The following is a 10877-nucleotide window of genomic DNA, read 5'->3' on the forward strand; positions in this document are numbered from 1 at the left end:
AGAAAAAAGATGTACAAAGTATTGTTAAAAGTATTTCTAATATCTCTTTTGTAATTGAAAAATATTGTTTTTACCTGTCTGGTTTTCTGCGAATAAAAGGATTTAGCAGTTATTCTAAAAACAAACAACAGGGATATTTCACACAATTCTGCAAAATATAAGAAGGATGGCGAGAATGTAAACTAAATCTGTCCTTACCAAGTGCTTGTAATGTATCTTGCTGTGCTGCTACTCTCTCTTCCAGTCTGGAATTACTCTCCTCCAAGCTCAGAGTTTCTGTTATATTAAACATGTATTAGTAAATGTCATTTCAAAGAGTTTTTATTGTGTTTATTGATGAGTTTTCCACACCTCTCTTGAGTTGCTGTTGCTCCTCTTGTAGCCTCTGCTCTGTTTCTTTCATGGATCTCTGTGCTTTTCGCAGTGAAAACTCCAGCTGGACTATGTTTGCTTGGTGTTTTTCCACCTCTTGCTTGAACTCTTTCTGTGCTCTTTCCAACTGAGACCTGAATCTGTCCCGGTCTCTTTCTGCTGCCTGTAATCTATCTTTAAGAGGCTGCACTGTACCCCGCACATCTTGAAGATGTTTGGCCAGCCGGCGCATGTCTCTGAGCTGCTCATTGCCCCACTGGGCGATGTCACCTGCTGTCATGTGTCCCAGCTCAAGGTTGTCCTCCACAGCTACTAAGAGTGGCTGCAGAGATGAAGGCAGGCCCTCGCTTTGAAACAGTTCCACCAAAGCATCTCCCGTTTTTCTCAAAATAGATTGTGTTTGATGGCATGCATCGCAGGGAACAAGGGATGATTCAAATGTCTGGCAGCCTACATTGTGGCTCTTAACTTTAGGATGGCATGGGGTGTTGTGAGAAGGACTGGAGGGTACATGATTCTGTGGCAAAAACTTAAAAGAGCTCGAAGATGAACGAGCAGACAAGCATTTCCTGCAGAAGTCACTCCTTGAGCTCATTTGTGAGACAGACGACACCGATTCTGTCTCATCACAGTCACATGTCTTTGCTTTTGTCTGTTTCTTGATGTCTTTGTGGGCCCCCTGCAAGAGGAAACACAAGCAATTGGATGAATAAGTTCTCTGATTATATTTTGGCATTCTTTTTAATTGTGTTTTCGTCACTTAAACCAACTGGTTTGCCTACCTTAAAGTTGGCAAATTGAATTAAATTGCTCCAATAGTTTCTGACTACAAGACCAACTGACAGGCATCCTCTCTGCTGGGTTTGTTCCCTCCTGTGGCTGCACCTAATTTGCTCGATATAAGCATTGAAGCTTTGTAGAAGAAGCAGTAGTCTTGTTCAGAGAGAGGACAGAGGAAGAAACAGTTTGAGTCTTTAACACTGCCTGTATTTGTGGATGTGATGTCATGTTAGGCTGTGTATTACCTGTCAATCACCAGCTCCAGTAACACAATATGGGAGTGCTGGTTGAACGCATCCTGCCCGTCCACAAAGTCATACTGCTCCAGCAGAGCCACCATGTCCAGATGACAGGACAGTTTATCGGGGAACTTCCAGGAGGAGAAGCGGACCGGTCCGGTTCTAGAGAAGACGTCCAGAGTCGCGCCTTGAAGGTCGACGAGGTCTTTCCGGAGGCTTTCGATACAGTCCTGTCGGCCCAGGAACTGACTCATGTCTAACCAGCTAGTTTATAGTGTTTTGGATCTGGCACAACAATGACAGCGAGTAGCTCCAGCTTGTTGGCGAAGCGTCTCCTTGGCAACCCCGAGAGAAGTACTCCAAGTCCCATAATTCTTTGCGGCTTGTTTCGGAAGTAATAGTCCTCCATTAGGGTCAACGAAAGCGCGACGCAGTAAGTGTTCAACTTCAGTAAATGTGGGCTTCTGGCTGTTATAGATTGTGTTCTTAACATAATATGTGGCATTTTAAGTGTATTTGAAATACTTCCACTGTTCCTGTTGGTTGGGTGTTCGCAGGTAGTTGCCCGTTATCCAGAGAAGATACAGCCATGCCGCCGGGGCCTGTTCAAATCGTCCAGCCGGAGTCCAACAACAAGGTTAGCTAATGTTAGCATTGTAGCTAAAGTACCGCTTCCGTGATAAAACTAAAGAACAACTTACTCACACTTCATGTTATTGTGAAGTGTCTCTCCTATGAATGTGAATTTTACAGTAGCTGTTGCCTATTTTGGATAACCGCACAAATCATATTAGCTTGTTGCTAACTCTCAATGTTAGCAACAAGCTAGTAAGATTTCATTCAATTCATTTGATGTTTTGAGACAACGTTAACTTGGCTAGCTGCTGATACTTTTTCCATCGCTCCAATACATAGTAGGATTAATGGTGATTTGGTCCGTTTGCTAAAAGTGTGGAAAACTGACATTTGTGGCTACAATATTGTTACAGTATCAAAATTGTGGTATGTGGTGAGAAATATTGGGATATATTATATGTCACCCAATTCTAGCATTTATACTATTACAACCTAACAAATGTAAATTTTTTCAGCAGAATGATGCACCAGTAGAAGAGACCCCCGCCACAAAACCCATCGTTGGCATCATATATCCACCTCCTGAGGTCCGAAACATTGTTGACAAGACAGCCAGCTTTGTTGCCAGGTTGGTCACTCCACATGTGTCAATTGTACAGCTGCAATCTTAACTGGATTTTATTTATGTCTGTGATTTAACTAATTTCTGGTCATTTCACAGGAATGGTCCTGAGTTTGAAGCCAGAATCCGTCAGAATGAGATCAACAATCCAAAGTTTAATTTCCTCAACCCTAATGATCCCTACCATGCCTACTACCGCCACAAGGTCAATGAATTCAAGGAGGGCAAAGCGCAGGAACCGTCTGCAGCAATACCTAAGGTTATGCAGCAGGCGATGCAGCAGTCCCAGCAGCTTCCTCAAAAAGTAAGACTTTGCATTTCATTCTGCTCTTGCATTTTTTCCCCCATTGCATATAATTGGTAGTATTTGTTCATACTAACTAATATTTTCTGTTTGTCAATAGGTGCAGTCACAGGTGATTCAAGAGACAGTTGTCCCCAAAGAACCTCCTCCTGAGTTTGAGTTCATTGCAGATCCTCCATCAATTTCGGCGTTTGATCTTGATGTCGTCAAACTCACTGCCCAGTTTGTTGCTCGCAATGGCCGCCAGTTTCTCACCCAGCTCATGCAGAAAGAACAGAGGAACTACCAGTTTGACTTCCTGCGGCCACAGCACAGCCTTTTCAACTACTTCACCAAACTGGTCGAGCAGTACACTAAGGTGACCTGACAAATGGCGCCTCTCTGATATTAATATTGCTCTTTGTTTAGGTTGTGACGCTAAACAGAATCTTGATCTTGTCTCTCCACTTGTAGATTCTGATCCCTCCCAAAGGCCTACTGACCAAGCTGAAGAGAGAGGCTGAGAATCCAAGAGAGGTTTTGGACCAGGTAATCCCCTTAACTTGTGACTGTTCCTATGAGTAAGCTTTTAATAACATGTTGCCCGTGATAATCAGCTGTTATACTACACAACCATCAGGTGAGGTACCGTGTGGAGTGGGCAAAGTTCCAGGAGCGTGAGAGAAAGAAGGAGGAGGAGGAAAGAGAGAAAGAGCGGGTTGCATATGCTCAAATCGACTGGCATGACTTTGTAGTGGTAGAGACGGTGGATTTCCAGCCCAACGAACAAGGTAATATGATCACAATTATATCATCTTTAAATGTGTTATCTAAATGTAGCTTAAAATAATTTATCTGCATCTCTTTTCTCAGGCCACTTCCCACCACCTACCACACCGGAGGAGCTTGGCGCTCGCATCCTGATCCAAGAGCGCTACGAGAAGTATGGAGAGAGTGAGGAGGTGGAGATGGAAGTTGAGAGTGAGGATGATGATGATGAGCGGGAGGATCGCGGTGAAGGCCATCCCTCACAGCCTGATCAAGATACACAATTGCAGGACATGGATGAGGTAAGAACCGATGAAGTAATTAATTACTGCGCCTTGTATAGTGTTTACTTTGATTCAGATGGATATTATTGCCCTCCTTTTGATGTTGTATTTTCTTTTTCCATCCAACATTATTGTTACAACTTATGTTTCGTAACACTGCTTGAAAAGAAATAAAATAACAATGAGTGCTGGGAACCACATATCATTCTCTTGCTTTCCTCAGGGATCTGACGATGACGATGATGGCATGAAGGCTCCTCTGCCTCCAGACAACCCTATGCCACCTCCACTGCCCCCAACTCCAGACCAGGTTATTATTCGCAAAGACTACGACCCCAAAGGTAACACATGCTTCCTTAGATGAGTGACATAGCAAGCCATCACTATGTACAATGTGTTAATCTCATGCTATCTTTTCATTACAGCTTCCAAGCCTCAGCCCTCAATTTCAGTTCCAGACGAGTACCTCATCTCACCTATTACCGGTGAGAAGATCCCAGCCAGTAAGATGCAAGAGCACATGCGTATTGGTCTGCTGGATCCACGCTGGCTGGAGCAAAGAGACCGCAGCATAAGAGAGAGGCAGACCGAAGATGAAGTCTATGCCCCTGGTTTGGATATTGAGAGCAGCTTGAAACAACTGGCTGAGAGGCGTACCGATATCTTCGGTGTGGAAGAGACGGCCATCGGTAAAAAGATTGGTGAAGAAGAAATTCAGAAGCCAGAAGAGAAGGTGAGTACTGTTTTGAGGTTATTATACACAAACTGGGGTTAAAAGAAATCCCAAATTGAATAAAAAAGTCGGCACTGTGTTGATCTTTGAAAGTTTTATGTTACCAGGTTACTTGGGATGGCCACTCTGGAAGCATGGCTCGTACCCAGCAGGCGGCACAGGCCAACATCACCCTGCAAGAGCAGATTGAAGCTATTCACAAGGCCAAAGGACTGGTGGGAGAGGATGACACTAAGGAGAAAATTGGCCCAAGCAAGCCAAGTGAAATTCATCACCAGCCTCCCATGCCCTCATCTGCCTCCATTTTGCCCAAACCCAGCCCTCCAGTCACAGCAGTGCCTCGCCCACCAACCTCTGTGAGTTACTTAAAAATAACAGATAATTGTTAATTAAATTGATTAATGATTTTTTTTAACTAATAAGTCATGAATGTCGTTTTTGTACACAGTTGGCACCTCCAGTGCGCACCACTCTGCTGTCTGCTGTACCTGTGCTTCCAAGACCGCCTGTGGCTTCTGTGGTGCGCCTTGCACCAGGACAAGTTCTAACATCAATGCCTCCCATGATTTCTGCTCCCCGCATCAATGTGGTCCCCATGCCGCCATCTGCGCCTCACATTATGGCCCCCAGACCACCTCCAATGGTCGTTCCAACTGGTAAGATGTTTCCAAATGCCTATCACTGACATTCAAAATAAAGATGCATTATTAAGGAAATCAGAATTTCAAAAATGTGCTAATTTGGTAACTGAACCTTCATTACTGCTTCTTCTTCCAGCATTTGTACCTGCTCCTCCAGTACCACAACCCCCGAGCTCTGCTCCTGCACCACCAGTCCACCCACCGCCACCTCATGAGGATGAGCCAGTCAACAAGAAGATGAAGACAGAGGACAACCTTATTCCAGAGGACGAGTTCCTTCGTAGAAATAAGGTATGTTAGGGCAGTGCCATGTCATTGGTTTATTTACAATAGCCCTGTGCAGTTGGCAACAAGTACAGCCATCTGCTCATCAGGAAACTACTTAAATCACAGAGGGTTCAAGAAGAGCAGCCTGGTGACATTTAAGGGATAATCAGAAAACCTTTTATCCATTAAAACATTATAATTTGTGCTTTTGTACAGTAATCTGCAAAGCCCAACCCCTGGAAACACCCAACAGGGTCCTTCTGACATGTAATCATGCCACTCACTCACCAATTAAAATTGATGATTAATTGATGGATGGATGGCATGATATTATTGGTTGGAAGTGGTTGGTATAAGCTTACATAAGCACATGTAACGTAGAAATCATGACTGGATTTTGATACAAAAACACAATATTGGTGGACGTGATCTAAAAGGGTTAAAAGGCAATTTAATATTTTGTGAAACTACCAACAGTTGTTCCTACAATATTTTCACAATATTTGTATTAAAGTATTAGGTCATAAATATTCTGATATTTGATTTTGTCACCCAGTCTTAGCAATTTATAAAACGCTTTTGAGAAGATTTCAAAATATCAATATATGTTGTGTATCGTGAATATAGCCTTAAAATGTGTCAGTATTATTTTAAGGTCATATCACCCAGCCCTACTATCATCTGCATGCAGTCGAAATTCAAAATACAGGATTCGAACTTTGTAGTACAGCAGAATCTTTTTGGCAAGGTTTACAAAACACAGCATAATGTTCCTATTTTCCATGGATAAGCCAACCTCTTTTTTTCCCTCTCCAGGGTCCTGTGGCAGTTAAAGTGCAGGTCCCCAACATGCAGGACAAGACTGAATGGAAGCTGAATGGCCAAGTGCTGAATTTCACTGTCCCACTCACAGATCAGGTATGCAAATGTTGCCTTATTGTTTCCATCTTTTATAGTGGCAACCATCACATACTCATCAATGTGCAAATGCTATGTCTCCATAGGTGTCTGTCATTAAAGTCAAAATCCATGAAGCTACAGGCATGGCAGCAGGGAAACAGAAGCTACAGTATGAGGTAAACTTTTCTTTTAATCCGCTTTTAACCTTTTTACTTTTCTTTAACCTTTTATCTTGACTAATTGAATAATACAACATATTTTTGTGTCTTTCAGGGCATTTTCATTAAGGATTCCAACTCCCTGGCTTATTACAACATGAGCAACGGATCTGTCATTCACTTGGCACTGAAGGAGAGAGGTGGCAGGAAGAAGTGAGCCACGCAGCAAGAAGGAAAAGATTTTACTCGTGGATGTTTTGTCAATCCCTCCTGTCATGTTGTTTTAGTTTAATGACAATTTTTCATAATTATATTGTGCTTTTCTGAGAGTTTTGTGTGAAGAGCATGATTTATTAAAGGTGCTATTTTTAAGAAAAGTGATTTTTTGGGTCTCATTCCCAACTCTTCAAATAATGATGCTCAGGGTTAGGACGGTCCGCTGCCATCCCAAAGCATCAGTTTTTGACGAGTTGGGATTGAGAGTCAATGATCCATTTTTCTTACAAAAGACACCTTTAAATGTGAGTAAATGAACTGTACTGTACACAGTCTGGCAGGCAGGCTTCACACTATTGTTTCAGCTTGTGATGCGTTTATAATGATGCAAATAATTGGTAACATGTAAAAAAAAATGCAAAGTCCCATAATGTTCATTCATTTAAAATAAAGGAATTAAAAATCCACATTATTCCATATGTTGCTTCATGGTGATTTGCAAGGTTAGAAACGTGTTAATGTTTATTAAAGCAGGCCACATGTTGTGATGTAGAGACTACATGACATCAGGGGTAGTGATGCTGACTAAATGCAACAGTGACTAGTTAGTCTAGACTAAATTGGTGGTTTACTTAGAGATATGCTCTGATGTATATGATGATGAAAGATGAATTGCAGTGCAGGAGTGACAAAAGTGCAAGTGGTGCATTTTTTCCAGACATGAGATTTACTTTCCAAGGCAGCCACTAGGGGTAACTAACATCAAGACGGTAAAACCACCCCAGGACGGCTGACTGGTCTCTGGTCGAGGCAAAATCTGTCCAGCGCACTCGGGATGTCAGGGCAGCGAACCAAGGCGGCGTTAGCTGAAGACATGACAAACTAGCCTGTTAACCAGCTAACATAGTTAATGGTTTACTATGAAAAGCAAGCGGATAAAATAGCGTTAGTTTGTTGACGGTAGGGTCACTGTAGAAATAGTTGTGTTGGCACGAGCAGTCGAGGCTAACTTTACGCTAGCAACCCAGTCCTAGCTAGCTAATGTTAAATCTGAATAAGCATTCAAGTTAACCTAGCTAGCTAACGCACAACCTATTTGATGTGGTCAGACAGTCGTCGCGTAACATTTGATAACATTTACAGAGGTAGCAGTAGTTGGAAAGTTTAACTCGAGTCGAGAAATCATGGCGTCGATGCTGTTTGACTCGACAACATATGCAGAGGAGCAGTTTTGACTTTCGGCTGTCAACAAGCTCGCTGACGTTAGCTATCCTGGCTAGCCAGCCGCGTTAGCCTCCTTGCTACCATGGCCAAAATTGAGAACGGCCGTCAATCAGTGGATACAAGGAGTATCCGGACTATTAGCAGCAGTCACATTGACGATGAAAGCTCTTTGGGATCGGACTCTGAGATCAACGGCTTCACCAGCGACAGACAAACCGATAAATATGGATTTATTGGAGGGGCACAGCAGTACACGGAGCAGTCGTAAGTTTGTTTCAACTCTACAGTGATTCATTGCCATCGACTTCATCTGTGTTTTTTCCCCCAGTGCATAAAGTATGGGCAGTACATTTATAATCCAGTAAAGCCAAAGTTGATAGCAGGGTTGGAGTTAATCCAAGTTGTGATGACATATCACAGCTTGTGTTAGTGTTGTTGTCTCGGTGTCTCTGCACAACAGAGCTCCCAACCAGCTGCGTGGCACAATGTCTTATTTATGCCCAATGTTTGCCTCACACTGTATGGCAAATATTAAAACAAGTAGGTTCAGATAATATGCAGCAAAATAGTAGTTAATTCAACCCTGTAAACCATAAGAGTACATAGAAGAAAGTATGGGACATTATGAACTGATTGAGTAATATTTATGTGAAGATGACTGTTGGTCCACTTTTGGTGAAAGTGTATTATTATACACTGAAATGAGCAAAATAAACCATATATGAGAGAGAAAATGTGATAGATAAGGCTGCAACTGGCAATTACTTCCAACAGTAATCGATTCATTCTTTTGTCTAGAAAATGAAAATAAATAAATAAATGTGAAGGATGCTCATCATAATCTCCCAGATCCCACAGTATCACTTTCAAATTGCTTCTTTTGTCCTGATTAACAGTCCAAAGCCCAGAGACTATATATATATTATAACTAACAAAGAAAAGCAGCAAATATTTACATTTAAATAGCAACTGTTTGACATTTTAGCCTGATAAAATGACTGAAACTATGAATTGATTATGAAAAATAGTTTTAAATGAATAACTTCCGTCTATTTGACCAATCTATTCATCGACAAACTGTGCAGCACTATTGTAAATGTTTCTTATTACCCAGATCTTTGTGGGAAAGGCTGAAAAAAGCAGTTCACACTGTCTTGTTTGTTAGGTTGTCATTTGAATTAAGTTATTCATAGCCTTTGAGGCAATTTTCAGTGTTTTTTCTAAGAAGGCCTTTCTTTCTTCCCCTTTTTACTGGAGGTCTAAAGCCAACATTACAGCACTGAAATAGTGGAAGGAGTGAGTGAAAGTTGTGCCAAGCACTGGCTGGCTGGCAGCTTCCTGTTTTCTGGAGGATTTGGCAGACTTGGAGCCACAGCTCTGGTGCCCTGTTACCAGAGGGCCTCTTTTGGCTCACTGGTTTATAGGTGGTCACAAACGCAGGGTCTAACTTACACTTGTTGGCAGTGATGGAAAGAAACTCATCATTGCCTTAAGGGCTGTAGAAGCTGGAGTATAACATATTGTAGTGATCCCCAACATGTGACCTACAACTTCTTTTTTAGCTGTAACAGGGCTGTCCCAAGTTTAGAAAAAGTTCTTTGAAGACGATGGAGCCCTACAATTACAGACTTGTGCTGATGAGATAATAACATAGCTCAGTAAAGCATCAGACCTCATTCGTAACGTAGGTTAGACTTGCCTACGTTTTCTGTTTCTGCTGGAGAATATTATGTGCAGTCCCTAATTTTTCTAGCCTGTAAATGTTTTGAAGTTAAATTACATCACAGGACAGTCAAATCCCCACTGCAGATGTTTGAGGTTAAACAGGCTGTGCTATTAAATGGGCTCAATCTGAGTTAGTGTCTTTTTATAGTCTCCTCGAAACAAGGTAGTAGTTGTTATTTTTGACTCACTGCACAGTTTACTGACTGCATATGAACGATGGCCACACAGGCAGATCTGATGGCACATGCGGGAAGATTAACAGCCTCTCTTAGGAGGTTTTCTTGTTATTGTCACACCCACTCAACACACAAGAGCCTTTCTATCCAATTAAGAGTTTTATTTCAGACCGACTTCATGGAAAATATTCAAGCTTTTTTCACCTGGACCAATCTCCCTTCCCAAATATAAGAGTAGATGTAGAGTTCATTCAGTCTCATTTGGTTTAATATTGATTTAATGTGCAAAATAATTAAAATGATTTTTCCTATATTTTCTCTGGTGTGTCTCCAGCGCTCAGGATGTGCCTCCACAGGTGCTCAGACAAAGGGAGGTTAAGTGGCTGGACATGCTCAGCCACTGGGACAAGTGGATGATCAAGAGATTCAACAAGGTCAGCACCACGTTTTAATTAAGTAACACAAAATGTTCTCTATATCTTCTATTTTCATAAGCATCTCAGCTGTAGCACCGTTGTCTCCGGGCTGCAGTTTTTTACTCCTGAGTAGTTTTGTACACATGATCAGACAAGGCAAACAGCATTGCTCAAGTATTTGATTGCACAAGGACAGGACTTCCGTGGACACATTGTTTGCAGCTTCACTTGTCAGGCTGGTTCTGTATGAAACGCTCTCAGCAATTTAGCACAGAGCCGCAACTTTACCTCATTTCCATGAGTCAGCAGCAGGGCAGGACACGACCCGTCCCTTCATCGCCCCATGCACCATGTGACAAATTGACAGTCTCAGATTCAGGGTGGGGCTGTAGTGACTTCCTCTGAGACAATCGAGTAAGAAAGGTGCTATGGGTATAAAAAAAACAAACTGTTGTGCAAGACAGTTCCTCAAAGATTAAAAAAACTATGTGTTTTAG

The 10877-nt window shown here is 42.1% G+C and overlaps 3 protein-coding genes across 4 annotated transcripts in view; 2 read left to right on the forward strand and 1 right to left on the reverse strand.

The window, feature by feature from the left end:
* Nucleotides 1–1393: 1393 nt before the first annotated feature.
* ccdc157 (coiled-coil domain containing 157) lies at nucleotides 1394–1645 on the reverse strand. Its single transcript, XM_073465448.1, has one exon. It carries the CDS (start codon nucleotides 1643–1645, stop codon nucleotides 1394–1396), a length of 252 nt encoding a protein of 83 aa, XP_073321549.1.
* A 132-nt stretch (nucleotides 1646–1777) lies between these two features.
* On the forward strand, nucleotides 1778–7311 carry sf3a1 (splicing factor 3a, subunit 1). Of its 2 annotated transcripts, none has more exons than XM_073466631.1 (16): nucleotides 1778–1824; nucleotides 1949–2028; nucleotides 2483–2595; nucleotides 2689–2893; nucleotides 2994–3251; nucleotides 3347–3421; nucleotides 3513–3663; nucleotides 3746–3942; nucleotides 4148–4265; nucleotides 4350–4657; nucleotides 4765–5013; nucleotides 5106–5313; nucleotides 5435–5589; nucleotides 6382–6483; nucleotides 6570–6641; nucleotides 6739–7311. In XM_073466631.1, the coding sequence occupies exons 2-16, from the start codon at nucleotides 1981–1983 to the stop codon at nucleotides 6838–6840; spliced, it is 2361 nt and encodes a 786-aa protein (XP_073322732.1). In that variant the 5' UTR covers nucleotides 1778–1824; nucleotides 1949–1980; the 3' UTR covers nucleotides 6841–7311. The 2 variants fall into 2 exon arrangements, with proteins under 2 accessions (XP_073322732.1, XP_073322733.1); XM_073466632.1 differs by having other exon boundaries at nucleotides 1781–1824; nucleotides 2486–2595; nucleotides 6739–6936.
* A 324-nt stretch (nucleotides 7312–7635) lies between these two features.
* Nucleotides 7636–10877, forward strand: part of LOC140995828 (TBC1 domain family member 10A-like) — a 12669-nt gene continuing 9427 nt past the window's right edge. Inside the window, exons 1-2 of the mRNA XM_073465949.1 lie at nucleotides 7636–8327; nucleotides 10299–10398. Of these exons, the coding sequence (XP_073322050.1) occupies nucleotides 8146–8327; nucleotides 10299–10398 (282 nt within the window). The 5' untranslated portion in view covers nucleotides 7636–8145. The remainder of the gene's footprint in view (nucleotides 8328–10298; nucleotides 10399–10877) is intronic.

The sequence above is a fragment of the Pagrus major genome, chromosome 5 (genome assembly GCF_040436345.1).
Source record: "Pagrus major chromosome 5, Pma_NU_1.0".
Classification (NCBI taxonomy): Eukaryota; Metazoa; Chordata; class Actinopteri; order Spariformes; family Sparidae; genus Pagrus; species Pagrus major.

Coding starts and splice junctions, on each gene's coding strand:
- ccdc157 (XM_073465448.1), bottom strand. CDS start 1,645: ATGAGTCAGTTCCTGGGCCGACAGGACTGTATCGAAAGCCTCCGGAAA.
- sf3a1 (XM_073466631.1), top strand. CDS start 1,981: ATGCCGCCGGGGCCTGTTCAAATCGTCCAGCCGGAGTCCAACAACAAG. Junction 2,894..2,993: donor CCCAGCAGCTTCCTCAAAAA/GTAAGACTTTGC, acceptor GTTTGTCAATAG/GTGCAGTCACAGGTGATTCA. Junction 5,014..5,105: donor TGCCTCGCCCACCAACCTCT/GTGAGTTACTTA, acceptor TTTTGTACACAG/TTGGCACCTCCAGTGCGCAC.